Source organism: Salvia splendens, chromosome 17 (genome assembly GCF_004379255.2).
Source record: "Salvia splendens isolate huo1 chromosome 17, SspV2, whole genome shotgun sequence".
NCBI lineage: Eukaryota > Viridiplantae > Streptophyta > Magnoliopsida > Lamiales > Lamiaceae > Salvia > Salvia splendens.
Window position 1 is genome coordinate 1,039,407 of NC_056048.1, and position 19,007 is coordinate 1,058,413.

General features: G+C 36.5%; 2 protein-coding genes across 2 annotated transcripts; one reads left to right on the plus strand and one right to left on the minus strand.

The window, feature by feature from the left end:
* Positions 1–524: 524 nt before the first annotated feature.
* LOC121773237 (TPR repeat-containing thioredoxin TTL1-like) lies at positions 525–4,712 on the plus strand. The gene is made up of 7 exons (XM_042170051.1): positions 525–1,787; positions 2,489–2,684; positions 2,784–2,968; positions 3,054–3,387; positions 3,469–3,673; positions 3,742–3,848; positions 3,929–4,712. Exons 1-7 carry the CDS (start codon positions 904–906, stop codon positions 4,079–4,081), a joined length of 2,064 nt encoding a protein of 687 aa, XP_042025985.1. The 5' UTR covers positions 525–903; the 3' UTR covers positions 4,082–4,712.
* A 10,622-nt stretch (positions 4,713–15,334) lies between these two features.
* Positions 15,335–18,101, minus strand: LOC121774005 (ubiquitin-conjugating enzyme E2 36). Its single transcript, XM_042170925.1, has 8 exons — positions 17,948–18,101; positions 17,755–17,782; positions 16,879–16,965; positions 16,256–16,314; positions 16,080–16,121; positions 15,921–15,994; positions 15,711–15,808; positions 15,335–15,598 (listed from the first exon to the last, which is right to left on the minus strand). The coding sequence occupies exons 1-8, from the start codon at positions 17,981–17,983 to the stop codon at positions 15,561–15,563; spliced, it is 462 nt and encodes a 153-aa protein (XP_042026859.1). The 5' UTR covers positions 17,984–18,101; the 3' UTR covers positions 15,335–15,560.
* Positions 18,102–19,007: the final 906 nt, after the last annotated feature.

Genomic DNA, 19,007 nt, shown 5'->3' on the forward strand with positions numbered 1-19,007 from the left:
GGACCCGTCCAGTTTAGAATATCATATCTTATGAGTAAATCTATATTTGATTTATAAGATTGGATCTCTAATCTTAAATCATAGATGAATAATTAGATGATAATGAATCATAGTCATCCTTATCAGCGAAATAATCCAATAACTTAACCATAGATTAATAAATCATATGATAATGAGTCATGACAACTGAACGACAATTCAACTAAATTTTATCCTTATTTTTGCATTAAAACTCGTATCGTCTAAAATGATTTTTTGTGATTTAATGTAGTACTCTCTCTATTACACCATAAGAATTTGAGTAGAATATGTTAAATAAAATCATAAGTACCTAAGTGAGGTACTTATCGATTAATATCCCGAAATAGAAAGAAGTAATTTTAAACCAAGGAATACTAGTATGCTAGTAATTAAATCCAAATCGACGCCCACAGACTCTATCAATCAACGAGAGTGGGTTGCATAAAGAGTTGGAATATGCCAAATAACAGAAATAGTTTTTTCTAGAGAGAGAAAATAATTAAATAAAGAGAGTGTGGAAGAGTGAGAGAGTAACCTCTCTCGTGAATTAGAAACAAGGCAAATTATATGTATATAAAAATAAAACAAAAAAACTCTTCTTTTCCTCTTCTCTCTCTTCAATTCCTTCCTCTGCTGTAAAACCCTCTCTGGTTTCGTTTCTCTCTCTCCCATTCACATTCATTCTTTGCTTCAACCCTTCTCCTTTTGAGAAAAATCACGAGATCCCCACCATTTCTCCCTTTCCCCTCTCTCCCCCATTCTTCATAATCATAACCCCCCTTTCTCTCTCTCTCTCGCCATTGCCGCCTCCGCATTGCCGGCGATAATCCCAAAGACTGCTCCTTTCCCCCAAAACGACGACTTCCAAACCTAATTGAACAAATGTCGGCCAAAATCAAACCCGAATTAGGCCTCGATTCCCTCTCCGATCGCCTCCGGAACACGCTCACCTACGCCGAGGCTGATTGCGCCGCCGCAGGCGACGCCAACAAGCCGGATTTCCGCGAGCTCGATCTCGGCTCCCCGGTCTCCCCTCTCCGAACCCGCACCGCCGCCGCTGCAACCACCACCACCACCACCACGAGCAGCAGCTCCAGCTCCTCCGGATCCGTTTCGGGTCGGAACCCTAACCCGATTCCGCCGCGAAAATCCGATTCCAATTCGGGAGAGCTCTCCGCCGAGAGCTCTCCCTCCGCAATCCGGAGCTTCAAACCGGGCCACACCCGGTCCGATTCGACCGGTTCCCACTCCGGTTCAGTATCCTCCCCGCCTCTAAACGTGCTTCCCACCGGCAACATTTGCCCTTCCGGCCGGATTTTAAAAACCGGGATGGCCAGCCGGTCCGCGAAAACCGATGTGTTGGGTTCCGGTTCGGTTAATTACGGCCACGGCAGCATAATGCGGGGCGGTTTAGCTTCAAAACCGGGTTTAGACACCTCCCCGCCGGCGTTCTCGAGAGGGCTGATGGTGGGGGGCGAGCCGGTGAAGAGGGCCGCGCCGCCGCCTACCAGCGGCGGCGCCGATCCGGAGGAGGTGAAGAGAATGGGGAATGAGAGCTACAGAAAGGGTAATTTTTCGGAGGCTTTGAGCCTTTATGATAAAGCGATCGCTTTGTCGCCGGGGAATGCGGCCTACCATTTTAACCGTGCGGCGGCGCTGATGGGGCTGCAGCGGCTGGTGGAGGCGGCGAGGGAGTGTGAGGAGGCGATTGGGTTAGATCCGGGTTACGTCAGGGCTCACCACCGCTTGGGATCTCTGCTTCTTAGGTGAGTAACTGAGTTGATTTGATAAAGTTTGGATCTTGATTTCCTTTTTTTGTGTTAAAAATTGAATCTTGATTGTTTTTTGTGGTTGCATTGGATTTCATTAGTTGTATTTTGGGGTTTGTTTTAGAATGTAGTATTGATTATGTGATCTTAATCTGTGCTGGCATTGATATGCATTAGCTTCTTCTAGATCTGGTTGAGTTGATCTGAGCTTCAATGGCAAGACAAGATTGTTTTTGACTGTTTGTTTTCTTGTGGTAAAGTCACTGTCACTAGTTATCCTATTTTGCACTCCATCTTTAACTTGTGTGAGTGTACCTTTTCCCTCTCTTGTTTCCAATGGTTATTACTCATACACGATGGGTGTTGGTGTCTGTTCTTGAGCTGCATTCAATGCGAATTGACTAATTATCGTCTCGGGTTTCATGCTGTTCTTGTTGTTACTTATCTTGGGCAATCGAGTTTCGTATGTGTATCATGTTTATGCATTCCGCTTTGCTGAGTTTCATGAAGTTCTTGTTGTTACTTATCTTGGGAAACCGAGTTTCGTGTGTGTATTACTCCATGTTTATGCGATCAGTTTCGCTAATGTACTTCTCATATAAATTGTGGTGCTTTGGACTACTGCCTTCGAAGTTCTTGGTTGTTTATTGTGCATTATACCGTCACATCAGCTAGCTAATTCCTTGAAAGAATCGCAGCTTAGGTCATATTGAGAATGCGAGGAAACACATTTGTTTTATCGGGCACCAACCGGATCCTGTTGAGATGCAAAAGTTGCAATCTGTAGAAAAGCACATGAGCAAGTGTACTGCTGCACGAAGAGGTGGTGATTGGAGGAGTATGTTGAGGGAAGTTGAAGCAGCCATTGCATCTGGAGCTGATGCTTCGCCTCAGGTTTGCATTTATTTGGTTCAATAAAGTTTGATTTTTTGTCTATTTGTATGGAACTTAGCGTGATTGCTGTGATTGAACCGTTTGAATTGGAATTTGCAGTTTTGCTCGTGTAGGGCGGAAGCTCTTTTGAAGCTCCATCAACTAGAAGATGCATGTTTGGCGTTGCCAAGTATCCATAATTCTGGTCTGTCTGCCCATCTCCATTCCCAGTCGAAGATATTCGGGATGCTTTTCGAAGCATATCTGTATTTTGTAAAATCCCAAATTGAGTTGGCGAAAGGGAGGTGAGTTTGGAAATGTTTGCACAACTCCATCAGATACGAAAGATTAAATCTTTAAAGTATGAGATGTATCGTAAAATGTCTGCAGGTTTGAAAGCGCTGTGACTTCCATTGAGAAGGCTGGACAGATAGACCCTCGTAACGTTGAAATAGCAGTTCTACTTAGCAATGTGAGGGTGGTTGGGCGTGCTCGTGCTCGTGGAAACGACTTATTCAAATCAGAAAGGTACACCGAGGCGTGCTCAGCTTATGGGGAAGGCCTCAAACATGATCCTTCGAATTCTGTGCTCTACTGCAACAGAGCAGCTTGCTGGTTTAAGCTTGGCATATGGGAACGTTCAGTCGATGATTGTAATCAAGCCCTCCGTATCCAACCCAATTACATCAAAGCTCTGCTTCGGAGGGCTGCCTCAAATAGCAAGGTATAATAGTACCTCTTTGCCTATTCCAAAATGCAGCAATATTATTACATTCCATGGTTTAAATAAACGTTCCACTTACAGCTCGAGCGGTTGAGTGAAGCTGTGAGAGATTATGAGGTGTTGAGACGGGAACTCCCGGATGACAAAGAGGTCGCTGAATCTCTATTCCACGCACAAGTTGCTTTGAAGAAATCTCGTGGAGAAGAGGTACATAACATGAAATTTAGTGGGGAAGTGGAGTCTGTTTCGGGTCTTGAGCAGTTCCGAGCTGCTGTCTCATCACCTGGTAAGTGTGTGCCCTGAACTCGTTTATTCATTTTCGTACCAGTGAATCATCAAAGCTACGAAATGCAGGTGCATCCGTGGTCCATTTCAAGACGAGCTCCAGTGCAGAATGCAAACAGATATCTCCATTTCTGGACACATTATGCACCAGATACCCGTCTATCAATTTTCTCAAGGTCAGTTTCATTTGTCTTTATGATTGTGCTCGTTCCGACATTCTCATCCCTGACATTGTCCATTTCTCGTCTAACTGAAGGTGGATATCGAAGACAGTGCTTCAATAGCTCATGCTGAGAACGTCAAAATAGTGCCAACGTTCAAGGTATACAAAAGGGGTACGCGAGTGAAGGAAATGATCTGCCCGAGCCCCGAGGTCTTGGAGTCATCGGTGAGGCATTACAGCATATAAGAAAGATGATGATTCTTGTTTGATATATACCTACCTATGCATTCCTGTCTAAGAAAAAAGCCCGGGTAAGTCGGAAAAATCGCGCCTTGACATTAGTTCCATCTCTTGCCTAATAACCTCAATAGGATCTGTGGAATCAACATAGAGCCTTTGCCCTTAAAAATTCATTCTTTCGTCCGATCCCGTCTTCGTCTTCGGCCTTCTTCTCTTCCCATTTATATCTTTTTATCTTTACCATATCTAGTTAGACCAGAGCCTGTTCCTAGTAAATGTTCACTGGAGAAAGTAGTAGTGAGGGATGTGTAGAATTATTTGCCTTTGGATCTTTAGTTGAAAGTTTAGAGAGGGAGAGAGAGAGAGAGGATGTGTGTATGTACATAATGTGATGATGAAATATACACAAGATTGGAAGGGCCCCTATGGAGGAAATGAAATTGTGTGGTGGGTACTTATGTATTGGGTTGGTGAAAGAAGGATGAGGTCATTGATATTCATGTTTCTTTGTTCAATCATTTAATCAATAATGAACAAAAAATTCTACATTTTTTTTTTCATTTGGATATTTCTTCCATGTATTATCATTGTAGACTATGTAAACACCTTCATATTTATACAGATCTTTTTAATTTTATTGCTTCTTTAATCATTCATTATCTTACTCTTACACATTGTACAAACAAGACTTTTATCTTTTGTTCTATGTTGTGTTCTATTGCTCACTCTTCTTACTCGACTCGATCTGGTTCGAGTTTTATTCAAGTTGGAGTCTTTTATCGAGTCGTATAAATAGGGATTCGTCCTTTCTTTTGTCTATCGAGTTGTTATCTTCCGTGTGTTTTACTTTCAAATTGATCATCGACTATTATTATCTATTTTCGTCCGGGTGTTGTTATATTTGTGTAATCAACAACTTCATTCCGATTGATCATGTCGATCATACCATATGTTTCGTATACCAAGATACTAGTGAATAAGCTTAGTTCTTCCGCCTATCACTTAGTATCAAAACTCAAAGAGGGTTTATTAATACTCCATCCGTTCCATGTTATTTGAGGCGTTTTTTTTTTGCACATGATTTAAGAAAGTTGTGTTTAGTGAGTTAAATAAATTCAAATAAAGTAGAAGGGATAATAAAGTAGGAGAGATGAGAGAAGGTAAAGTAAAAAAAAGAATAAAATAGGTGTGATTAGATGTTTTATTTTTAGTCAAAAGAGAAATGACTCAAGTAACTTAGGACATTCGAAAAAGGTATACAACTCAAATAACTTGGGACGGAGCGAGTATGACACTAACCCATCACATTATTTTTATTATTTTTTCTAAAGTAAAGATTAATATTAGTGTTGCAAGATACTCTCTTTGTCCTAACAAAGACTTCTTTGATGATTTAATTTTTCAAAGATAAAAAAGAAAATGAGTAATGCTGAAGATAGAAAAAATGTAGTTGGATTACAACTGATTATTTACGGAGTATATTTTTTAAAAATAGAAGTGTGATGTCTTTATTATGACGTACCGAATTGAAGTTATACTGAATATAGAAAAAATATACTACTAAAGTATAATTGTATTTATTTACTCCTTCAAAAATAAAAGTGTGATGTCTTTATTGCAACATACCAAAAAAAAAGTGAGACATGTTGGTTACAACCAGGAACTACTAATTATAGTTGATGATTTGAAATAATTTATTATAGATTGGGATGGTGAGTCAAAGCCATAATCCCTTGACAAAAGGGTTTTGTCCAAAATCACATGTGAGCAATAAATATTTGCTAACTTCCAAACAATCCCTACAAATGAATAAGTATAATAATAAATCCCATCATTGAAGGGAATTTTGTAAAGCGGAAAAGTAGTGAGAAGTCGGTGGAAAATATAGAATAAAAGATACTACCTCCGTCCCCCAAAATTCGTCCCAGTTTGACCGGGCACGGGTTTTAAGAAATATAATGGAAAGTGAGTTGAAAATGTTAGTGGATTGTGGGACCTACTTTTATATATTAGTTTTATAATAAAATGTGAGTAGGAATGAGTTGGTGGAATATGGGACCCACTACCAAAAATGATAAAAGTGAAATGGGACAAATTTTGAGGGACGGACGAAAATGGAAAACTGGGACGAATTTTCAGGGACGGAGGTAGTATTAGGGTTCTTGACTTTCTATTCAATTTTTTTGGTAGTAATGTGTAATGCATTGAATACTTGCTGCATATTCTTTACTGACAAATGCTGCTGATAAGTCCATTGGTAGGGCATTTGTCCATCTTCAAAAATTTATACCCATAATATTTTTCTTTAAATTTAAAAATTTATTTTAAATTCTCTTTTAAATGCTCCTTCTCATTACAACAAAATTTGATTATAAATATATTTTTGCCCCTCCTCTCGTCAAATCCTAGCTTAGCCCCTGCTGCTAACATTTATTTTGATTGGGAAATTGCCCTATATTAGACACTTCCCCTCTTCAACTATCTTTTAGTATTAGAAATAATTATTTTAAGTGTTTTTTGGGTAATTTGCTAAATAAATTAAGATAGATGGTCAAATTTTGGTATGACTCATTTTTTTAAAATGAAAAAAAATTAAATCACGAAAGATGAAAATTTATAATTGTCTCACCCATCTATTTTCTTGTGAAATAAGATATGATGTGATAGTCAGTCTAAAATACATAGACAAAATGATAATTGAAAAAACGATAAGTCGACACCGTCTGATATAGTGTGCAATCATGTGTAATTGCAATATCTCAGTATTCATATGCAAGATCAACCGTTACCTCTTTTCAAATTTTGTTAAATGTAAGACGAACCAGAATTTAACCACCTTTCAAAATAAATTACCCTTTATTTTTTTTATCAAGATATAAATCATCATCTTAGAAATAGGAGTGGACATAGTTTTGGGTGAAAATATGGCGTGGATAACATAGGGCTCAAATTCACATGAGAACACGTGGTTCTACAAATATACTTGTAGAGATAGGGGAAAATGTGCATATACATATAACTTGCCATGAAAAGTAATTTGCAAAATGGGAGAGAGGTTAATAATTAGAATTTTAAAGGACCACTCTTTTAATAAAGGAATTAATGAACCAAAATGGGAGTACTTTATTCTCTCTCCTCTTTGATTTAAAATCCCTGTCATGAATGGACTAAGGTTTTAAAAATTACTCCCTCTATTTTTTAAAAATAGTAACTATTTCGATTTTTGGTCATTCCTTAAAAATAGAAACTTTAGAATCTTTCTATTATAGGACATGAATCCTACAATCCACTAACTCTATTTTCACCACTTTTTCTCTTCCTCTCTCTTACTTGACTCATTTTTCTTTTTCTCTCTCTTACTTTACCAATTCTTTTCACTTACTTTATCAATTGTGCATTAAAACCCGTGCCGTGCCATATCAAATGTTTCTATTTTTTGAATACGGAAGAATATTTGACTTTGTAAATGAAAGTGAGTGGAAAATTTTAGTGAAATATAAATCTCACCGTATATATTGATTTCTTAATAGAATGTGAATATAGTAAAATGTGAAATGTCGACAGCCAATCCTAGTCTATTACTAGTTGCTAAAATGAAATAAGGTGATCAAACTCCCAAAAAGAGCATAGACATCAATGACGAAGAGAAGAGTGTGAAAATGATATGTAATGATAGTAGTTTCTATGAGAAAGATAGTCTTTTTCATATTTATAGAATAATTGACTGCACATAAAAGAAGAAAAATACTAAAATTTCCCATGATAGGTATCGCCACCCAACTTTGTGTTGTGCTGCCTAATTTATTTTAGCCCTAAATTTGATTCAGTTACGCCAACGCATGCATGTGATTATCAGTATATTTTGGATTATTATTGGTAGTATTTATAATTACTCCACTATAAATATTAGGGCAACTGGTCCCAATACCATAAACTCTGATCGAATTTCAATTTTTTTCACAAACTTAAAACTTGATCGTAAATGCACGAACTTTGTCGTTGTCGTCAATTTCTAACGATCCCCAAAATTGAAATTAGTGTGTCAATTTAAAGCCGACGTGACAATTAAAAATATCAGAACGATATCGTTTAGAACATAAAATATTTTTTTTAAAAAATCACCTCTTCTCTCTCCATCCCAACTTTCCTCCATCAAAGTTATCCGTTGCGTGTCAGAGTTGGATTTGAATTTGTTCGAGAGCAATGCGCAGATTACGTTCAGAACGACATCGTTTTGATAATTTGAATTGCCACATCAGTTTCGATCTGCTAAACTATATTTATAGTCTAATACTATGTTATTTAAAATTTTGACAATATAAATTAAACTTAAGAGCATCGAGCATCTCCAACAGTACTGCAAATCTTAAAATGCAGTAGGAAAATACCTCCAAAAGTACTGCAAAACTAATCTTATTATAGGTTTTTGATAAAAAAAATACCTATATTTAGGTTTACAATAAAACTATAACAAAACACTTTTTAGATTTTGATTTATTGCATTCAAGTCCAAATTATTTTATATTTATCAAATAAACAAGGGAAGGAAGAGAAATAAAAATACAAGAAGAAAAGGAATGGAAAAAATTTACAGTACTTCGTAAAACACACGGAGACGACGGCAGGTTGGAGAAGAAGATAACAAATAAAAACCTAAATAATTCTATTAAAGTTATTAATTATTGATTAGTGGGCTGGCCCATTTCTTTATATATAAAATTAAGTCAAAAGCAAACACTAAAAATCTAAAATATGATTAAGACTATAAAAATAAAAAGACTCAACCTAATCAAAATAAAAATATGCATAAAAAGATACGTGACCTAAATAAAACTAGATTAAGAAGATACAATAAACTAAAACGTTATATTAACTAGTATCACGCCCGTGCGATGCACGGGTCATTTTAATTTCTTCATATTTATTTCATTATGCGAAATAAAATTTGTGAAATGATAAACAAAAGAATATTCGACATCCTCTTACTTATGATTATACTTTTCCAATCACATTAACCCCACATGGTCACAAGAGAGTGCGTTTAAATACTAACTTTTATTAAAAATGTCAATACGATCACATTAAAATTTGAACACATATTTGTGTTGACATTTAAATACCAGACTTAAAATTAAAAAGAATTTTAATTCTGTGAAAATATGAATTAACCGTTGAGGTATAATTGCAGGAGCAAGTTTACGTTGCAATAATTTAAGATTGCACTGGTGAGACACTTCATAGTCGAGCTTCATTTCATTGCAATATAGTGACCCTATACACTAAAAACCCAAACCTTGAAACCTAAATCCTAAACCCTTAACTTTAAAATATACTCATCATGACCAACAAATGAGCCAAATATCAATAAAATTCTCCCTCCGCCCCTGTTCAATTTTACATTGTTGATTACTCAAACCTTGGTTGAAATATTTAAAAACATCAATACTTATGGATTCTCAAAGTTGTATATAATTAGAAATAATATTATTTATAAAAATGATAAACAAAAATGTATATAATAAATGTAATAATATATATGAAACAATTAATGCATACTACAGTATTCTATTATTAAATCATACTAAGAGATAAAAACCTATTATATTAAAGAATTAAATAAAAGAGGAATCAACTACTCCATAAATTTTGGAAAACTTTGTTATACACTATATTATATGTAAAAGTAATCAAATATAATTCAAGTTCTTTATTAGTATTGTAAAGCATAACTAATTGGAACATAAGTTATATTCATGGCCTCATGGGCGCATTTTTTATGGTTAAAAAACTAATATAGGCGGTAAGTTGCACTCAATGCACAATAAACTTTAAATAATTTCTCAATCACCCCATAATTTTACACAAAGTATATAACATATTTAAAGTAATTGATCAATACATCCCAACCCTAAATCAGCGCCTAATTTAAATTAATATTGTGAATAAATAAGAAAAACATCGCTAGAATCAGCCCTCAAAATTCGCTACCAATAAAATTTTCTATATAACTTTTTCTTTCCAAAATTAGTAGTAGTAATTTTTAAAAATATCATACACCCTACTTTACAATTCTCAATACTGCAAATTTTCTTTTTGTAAAAATATACTTAATATAATATATATTTCACTCCGCATGATCACCTATAGATAAGATAATTAGATTCTTTATATAAAATCAGTTGTATCCCTGAATAATTAAGTGCTAAAGCCTAATTTCAACAATAGTATTATTAGTAAAGTAACATTTGGTAGTAGACTATTTTATTTTATTTGAACAACTAATTGTTTGATCAACTCGATTTTGATAGGTTTAATTATCCCATCGCAAATATACATATTATGCACCACTTATTAATTCATCATAAGTGATAAAAAATAATTTTTTGTGTGACACCACTTAATATAATTATAGCGCTATAAATATACAAAAATAATAAATTGCGTAAAGATGAAGATAAATATTATGCATGTTTTAAGTTTAGGATGTTACAATTATCCATCTCTAAGAATTGTAAGATATATTAGGATAAATTCTTGAACCATGTACAAGCGGTACTCTAACTATTGTTATCAAAGAAAAAATACAACCCCAAATGTAATGGAAATTACAATCAAAATTATAAAATAAACCAAACTATAAATCTAGTCGAGAAAAACCCTCTTTCCGTAGCAAGACAAATTACATCACGGTTAGTGCTCTCGAATGAGTCGGCCACCGCTTCTCTATCTTCTCTTTATCTTTTTTACTTGGTGAAAAACTTTTCCCTCAGAAATCGCCTCCTAGCCATTATCGGTGCAATTGTTGCAACCACACACAATACATCCTTTTTTCTTCCTCTCTTAATCCTTGTTGAAGAAGATTTAGATTGAAGCTCACAATACATTCCTTCTTCTTCCCCTTTAAGTCCTTGTTTAAGAAGATTAATGTTAAAGCTCATCTTTTTTTTGAATAACGCAGATCAATACGAAGAATCATGACCTGATGTAAAGCTTCTCCCAATGGTAAAAATAGAAACACCACATCACAATTTTGCATAAAATACAATATAATGAGTGATCGGATTTGTAGGTATCAAAACCATATATTTATAATGATCCTATATTAAAACATTTTGACTCCCAAAACCTGTTCATTTCCCTCATTTATCACAAGAATCTTATAAATTGTCACTCTACTCAGCTATAAAAAAACGTATTTCATAATATACGTTTTAATAACAATCATTCATTGTCCATCAAGATTTGAATTGAAAGCCACAGCGAGCGGTTAATTCTCTATTAAAGGCTATAATTAGATTAATTAAATTACAGTTACCATCATTAATTTTTATTAGGCATGAAAAGTTGAAAACGTGTCTATTGCAGTTACCATCATTAATTTTTATTAGGCATGAAAAGGTTGATATATGAAACTGTCCGATTAAGATCCATAATTTCAATAACAAAAATCAATTTAAATTAAATTATATTTTTAATTCAAAATGGCAATCATGTAAATATCCCCAAAACTTAAAAACGTCCATTAATCAATAAACAATGATTGTAAGTAATTTAATTTTATTTAATATGTTAAATATGATAGTTACTGACTTTAAATTTAATAATTTTCTCAATTGCATTTACATCCCTTGCATAAAATAGCTATTCAAAACGTCCCAAAACTCAACTTTTATATATGTATAGATAAGCTAGATACGTAAAAAAAAATAGAAAGATTAATAATTAAAATTACACGTTTTTTAATTATAATTATATTTATGTAATAAATAATAAATTTTATATATAGTCATATTAATTAATAAGTCTTATTATGTTATTTAATACTTTAATTTAATTAAAGTTATTGACAAATTGCTATAGTGTTAGTGTGTAATTTAGATACAATATATAGATATGATTGAAAAGTATAAAAAGTAAGTGAATGGGGATTATTCTTTTTTATTTGAGTTTAGTGTAAATGGCTGTAATACAATCAATATTTAGTATGGCGTTTACACTAAAATAGGTTTGAGTTTAGTGTAATGGTGGGAGATAGTCTAAATTGCATGGTGTATGATGTAGAAGCCACACAAAATTGAGGATGAGGTGAAGCAATAATAATTACTCTCTCCGTCCCACAAAGTTGGTTTCATTTTACAATTTTCATCTGTTCCATAAAGTTTGTCCCAATTAGAATCTTTCCAAAAATACACATTAAGAGCATCAGCAGTGGTGCAGAATTCCCGGCGGAATTCCCAAAAACACCCCCTGTCACGTCATACGGAATTCCCACTGCACAGTGGTGGAATTCCCCGCGGAATTCTCACAATAAAAAAATTTCACAAATTCATAAATTAAACAATTTCCGGAAGTAAGAAATTTACGGAATTAAATAGTCGACACAAATAGGGAAAAATATTCCATTAATAAAAAAAAGTACATTTCACCAAATTAAAAAATACATTTCAATAATGCCCACCCCTACATCAACGACGACCCCTCTGCTGCCATACTTCTTCAATAATATCGTTCTGGAGTCGAACATGAGCTTGTTTTTGGCGCATGTCGGCAAATGCACGGACTCGATCGACATCGTCGTGGGATATCCCCATGCGGTCATTGCCAGTGGCCACGCCGTGGCTTGGACCCGCAGCATCCGCGTCATCGTTGGTCCAATCAGTCAGTGCTGGACCTTCATCTTCGACAATCATGTTGTGCATGATAATACATGCGTACATGATGTCGGCGATGCTGTCAACATACCACAGCCGTGCTAGACCCTTCACTGCCACCCATCGAGCCTGTAGCACCCCAAATGCCCGCTCCACATCCTTGCGCGCTGCCTCCTGGAGACCTGCAAAATATATCTTTTTTTTCATCTGCTGGGCATCTGATCGTCTTCACAAAGACGGGCCACATAGGGTATATCCCATCCGCCAAATAATAGCCCATGTTGTGCTGATTGCCGTTGGCGATGAAGTTGACAGTCGGACCAACGCCCATGCACTGGTCGTTGAAAAGGGGCGACGACTGGAGGACGTTGATGTCGTTGTTCGACCCGGCTACTCCAAAATAGGCATGCCAAATCCACAGCCGGTAGTCAGCTACCGCTTCAAGGATCATCGTTGGATTCTTGGCCTTGAAACCAGTAGTGTACATCCCTTTCCAGGCAGCGGGGCAGTTCTTCTATTCCCAGTGCATACAATCTATGCTGCCTAACATCCCCGGAAACCCGTGCTGATTCTCGTGCATATCCAGCAGAGCCTGACAATCTTCGAGGGTAGGCTTCCGAAGATACCTATCCCCGAATATCTCTCTAACGCCCTGAAAAAAATACTTTAGGCAGTCGCGCGCAGTCGTCTCGCCGATGTGGAGGTACTCGTCGAACATGTCAGCCGAACCTCCGTATGCCAACTGCCTAATTGCGGCAGTGCACTTCTGAATCGGCGTGTGGCCGGGTTTACCAGCCGCATCCTCCCGCACCCTAAAATACTCGTATCGACGCTCCAAAGCGCCCACGATACGCATAAAGAGCGGCCGATGCATCCTAAACCGTCGCCGGAATAGGTTCTCCCCAAACCGTGGCTCCGGCGCAAAGTAATCCTCGTACAACCGCCTGTGGGCAGCGAGGTGATCCTGGGGCACTATAGTGCGACGATGGATGGGTCGAGGCAACGCCGGCGCCGAGGCCGCTTGTTCCTCCCTCTCCGCTGCCTCCCGCACATGTGCGTGTATCATCCGCATCATGTGTTCATAATGCCTACCACTACCACCACCACCACTACCACTACAACTACCACTACCGGCCATTACGGATATATAAACGAAATTTAGAGAGAGAGAAACTTGTTAATACAAGTGGTGCGAATGAAATGATGTTCAACGGGATGTATAAATAGGAACAAAAAAAAACATTTAATGCATTAAACGGGAATTCCGCGCATGAACAAAAAAAACATTTAATGCATTAAACGGGAATTCCGCGCGGAATTCCTCGGGCGTCAACGCAATGACGGACGTCCGCACGGAATTTCCCGCGGAATTCCGTATCCGTGGAAGGGACGCACAATGGCGGACGTCCGCCACGGAATTCCCGCATGCCGGTGGGAATTCCGCGTGGACGTCCGCCATTGCTGATGCTCTAAATACACCTCTCAATCTCTTTAAAGTGGGATCAGTATTTCACTACACACCTTCATTTAATACAAGGTTAAATAATTTTTTAAAACTCGAGGGTTAAAGTTTGACAAATTTTGTGGGACAAAAGTGAGAAATAAATATAGTGCATGGCAGCATATATGCAGGAAATAAATATAGACTTCAAAAAATGAATCCCATCAGTATACGTCTTCTGTAAATCTGTAGATTCCAACACTTTTCCAGTACTCGATTTTACTTGTCAGTCACTCTATTTTTTGTGATGAATAGTACATACACAATTTAAACCCTTTTCATTATTTGTATGGCATTCACATTTTTTGTCGGTTACATGCATTTTTAATATTCTTTTTCTTTTCATTTTAAAGAATACCGTAATGTATAGTCTCATTTTGATTCGGCACAAATTTAAAAAAATTATTTAACTTATATAGGGAAATAAATTAGTAGAATGTGGACCCCTCCAGCTCCACATTTTGTAACACGGCAAATGAAAACAAATTGAGCGCCGTTTCCCACCCAAATTTTCGAGAATGTGTCCACTAAACCCTTCATTAAATTCGCGCGAAGCTAGAAGATTTATCAAAATTTGTGGTCCAAGAGTCGTCCCAGCGTGTGTTCTCCCCAAAGTTTCGTTTTTACCCTGAGCTTCGACATCGGTAAGAAGTAACGTCTAACGAAATAAACTACTGTACAATTTATGATTGGTACAATGATTCTTGTTGCATTCCTGATGTAAAGAATCAACAATGTACATACTATAAAGAATGTGAAAAAAAAATGAAGAATACTCGCAATTCTTCATTCTTTAAGTACATTCTATTTGTCATGGGTAAATCATAAATGAGGTATTTTGTATTCAAACACAATTCTATTAAAAAATCTCATTAACAAAAAAGAGAAGGATGGAGAAAGGATGTATCAGTATGGGACTACATTTCGTCGTGCAGCTTAGATCGACATTTTTTTCTGGTTCAACTTGCCTAACAATGGCTGAGTATTTCCGAGATGTTAACAGACAAGGCATAACTTTAAAACAAAATTACCATTCCATCTGATCAAATCGGTATGGCTTCCTACTCTGCTTAGGCCAAGATAAACTAGTTGACGAACATCAAATTCTAGACACAAGATAGAGTGTTCTTAACTCTCACAGATCACACTTGTAAGTTGTAACAGAAGCATATCATAATTCATTATACATTTTGAGTAGCAGTTTAGAACAGGAAACAAGTACTACATTCTCGAGATTTGAGCAAGATCATTCTTCCAATTTTCCATTCCAATTGAGGTCAATAGGATACAATTAGGTTATTTCTTGGGAATCCTGAGTTTTTCCATGGCTACTTCATGCACCACTTGCATATAAACGCGTCCATTCTTTAGCTGCAACATCACCAACAAAAGAACACTCTTGATTGTCTAGTGGTTGTATTTGACACCAAAGCAAAAACACCGTTTCCATGTGAGATTAGAAACGGAATAAAAAAAAGCATACCTGTTTCAACAGCTTCAGCCTCATTTGATTTCCAATGCTTCGCAATATTTTCCGAGAGCGGATCATCAGGATTTGGAGCACTCAAAAGTGCTTGAATGCTAGAAGCAGCAGAATAATGTAGTTGAGTGTTACAGAAATTGTCTCAAATTTTAAACATTTTGAAATTAGTTGAAGGCTAAAATACATACTAGAGTGTAACCTGAGTCATACCTCAAAAGTACAGTTCTTATCTGAAGTGCAGGACTCCATTTGTCTTTAAGAATGTCCAGGCATATTCTTCCAAGCTGCATTGAAATTTCATCACCCAGATGAGATATTACATCGAGATCAGTCCAGTCCATACAAAGAAAAACCAAAATCAAGACAAACCTTGTCGATGTTTGGGTGGTAAATTTTTGTTAGGAAGCGCACCTGTTACAAAGAAACTACATTTAGCATTGTTCTAACCCAGATCAAAAAACAGATTAATGAAAACTTTTAAATTTAAATTGATGAAACTCCCCCACCCAATAACAATCTTAAGAACGAAACAAAACATAAAGTACCTTTGGGGCAGCCATTGGGTATTCTTCTGGTAAAAATAACTCAAGCTTAAAAACACCGCCTAAACAGCACAGAACAAACAAGAACAATTTTGAGAAAATCATATTTTCCCACTTAATTAAGAAGTAATCCAAGCAAAAAAACAAGCTTCTGCTAAACTAAACATACAAGACATTGGACCATTACAGCTACTACAATATAACATCTCAAGTGAGTAAGAGGATTTTCCGCCACTCACTCAATCTATCCCTTCGAGAAAGGTGCTAAATTGAGGAACACGGCTAGTAAATAAGCATGGCTAATTTCCAAGAGAGAGAGATGTAAAATATGTGCCTAACATATTCAAATAGATGAAATTCATTCAGAGATGCCAGTTTATCTAGGGGTATCAATCATTTAGTAAAAGAAAGTAATTATTTCGGTAGCACTTTGGAGTGGGTATTGATAAGTAGAGAAACCATATCCTAATTTCCAGTTAAACCTGTATACTACTCCTATTTCTGAAAATTATAATCACTGCACGGGAATAGTGTACATTAGAATACAGAGGTATAAAATACAATAAATGTTATCAAGAGAGTATCAGTCATTCAATTCAGTCAACAGAAAGTCCAGCTCTAGTTACCTTCATAAGGAGACTGTGTTGGCCCAAGAATCATTACATTGAAATACCGCATATTTTCTTCTGAAGGCGAGGCACTGATTCCTGGGGCTGCATTCATACATAAAATATATTCAAGAACCTCAAAAAAAGCTTTACTTGCTCAGTTGGTGAACAGGAATGGCATCAAATCCTTATCCCAAAGACAAAACTGCACAATCACACTGCATATGACAAGCCATTCCCTCCCTTTCCTTCGCTTCACTATAAACCCAGATCATTATTAACTAGTCAAGAGAATAATGGCTTTTTTCAGTTTTTATCCTTTTTAGTATAAATAAAAAAAAAGGCCACAGAAGTAACATCAACAAACTCATCACCTGCATCTGTGATCAAATCCTTCTCCCAATTCTACAATAACTTACACCATTCACACATATGAATATATACCCTGACCTTCATATCTCAGTCCCTTCTTATCTTACTTTAGCATCTCATGGACTATTCTCTTCTCAAACACCTATAAACCTATTGCTACAAAACTTAAAAGAAATGTGCTAGAAGGGCTTCTATTTCATTTAATTTTTATATAATAGGTGGAAAATTGACTAACCCAATCTAAGATTTCGTATATACCTAAAACAAACTATTGCCCAATGCTGAGCAATATATATTTGATAAACTATTGAATGATTTCACCATTACAATTTTCTCCCCCAATTTCAATTCGACCTACCCTCAACAGATAAATCCAAAATCACCACAATTTGAAGTTTTCTTCAGCAAGAAATCAAGATAGCCAATAGCCACAAAACTCAATACAATTAATAGGCATAGACCTCAACATTAAGTTCAATTCATTTTCAAATACATGTATGAGTAGAAATTGAGGTGTTTTACCTGGTTCGCTTAGAAGACGCTGGGTTTCCTATAACATAAAAATAGATAAAAGAATTAGACATCAATAATCACACCAATTAAACTGGAAGCACGCTGAATCGGATGAAATAAATCCAAATAGCAACGAAATACAGGATTTACATAGAGAGAAAAGGACAGATCGGAGGTTCAGGGCGACAATCGGAGGCTATACCTTGATGATTCTGCGCGGTAGATTGCTATTCGCCATGGCGATTGGATCTGCTCTCCTCTCTCTCTCTAGTCGGGGAGTTTACGCAAACAGTGGGATTTCTGTGTGTTCTCACAAAGGGAAAGAGGAATCGGTAAAGGGTAAAAATAGAATAAAGTATTGAAAAGAAAAGAAAAGAAAAGAAATAAAATGAAGTAAAATGAAGTATTAGATCGAGATCGGGATCGGGATCGGGATGGGATCGGTGAAAACCCGCCAATTCTTAACTGGAATTGGAACTTTGACTATCGGTTAAAAACGGCGGTTAGCTTGATAGGCTTGTTATAGTTTAATTGAGCGTGTAATAAATGTTGTAGTGGATGTTTGGACCCACTTCTAACACTTTTTTTACTTACTTTGTAGACAATTTTTATTAGTTTATCCCAATCGGGACTCCTAAAGCTTGACGCTCGAAATTGATCAACCGGGACTCTAAAGCGGGACGGAGGGAGTAAGGGTGTCCACTATAAGGCGGACACGCCCAATAGCCCCGCCCCAGTTTTTGTCCATAGCCCCAAAATTCTATTTCCGCCACTATAGTGGACACCTCCAATAGCCCCTAAATTTTATAATCAATTTTCATTTTTAAATATTTTTTAGTTTCAATCAAGTGTAATTTAAATAATCGCAGTGCAAATAACTAGAATACGAGGTAATTAGGGCCGAATATTCGTTGTATTGCAAACCGGTAAAATTATACAACGAATAATTAAAATAAAATACAACTACAAAACTCCGCCACCGTCTACTCGGTGTCGGAGTCGGCTTCCTCGTCTTCTTCTTCTTCTTCTTCTTCTTCTTCTTCTTCTCCTCCTCTCTCGCTGCTGCCGGCCGCGGTATCCTCGGTGCATTTTTTAGAGAGTGGTTGTGTAGATAGTGAGTGGAGGGATTTTGTGAAAATAGTGAAAAATAGGTGGTGGGGAGTGGTATTTATAGAGGAAAAAAAAACATTTGAAATTGGCGCCGCATGCGCCGCGGCGGTTTCCGCCACTATGGTCATCGCGCCTATAGGCGCGGCTATGCC

Bases quoted from the DNA above. Each gene is read 5' to 3' on its own strand.
- LOC121773237 (XM_042170051.1), top strand. From the start codon at position 904: ATGTCGGCCAAAATCAAACCCGAATTAGGCCTCGATTCCCTCTCCGAT. The intron at 1,788-2,488 runs GTGAGTAACTGA...AAAGAATCGCAG, and splicing joins TTGGGATCTCTGCTTCTTAG to CTTAGGTCATATTGAGAATG. The intron at 2,685-2,783 runs GTTTGCATTTAT...TGGAATTTGCAG, and splicing joins GAGCTGATGCTTCGCCTCAG to TTTTGCTCGTGTAGGGCGGA.
- LOC121774005 (XM_042170925.1), bottom strand. From the start codon at position 17,983: ATGGCGAATAGCAATCTACCGCGCAGAATCATCAAG. The intron at 16,966-17,754 runs GTAAAACACCTC...GTATGAATGCAG, and splicing joins GCGTCTTCTAAGCGAACCAG to CCCCAGGAATCAGTGCCTCG. The intron at 15,599-15,710 runs GTATGCTTTTTT...GTGATGTTGCAG, and splicing joins GGCTGAAGCTGTTGAAACAG to CTAAAGAATGGACGCGTTTA.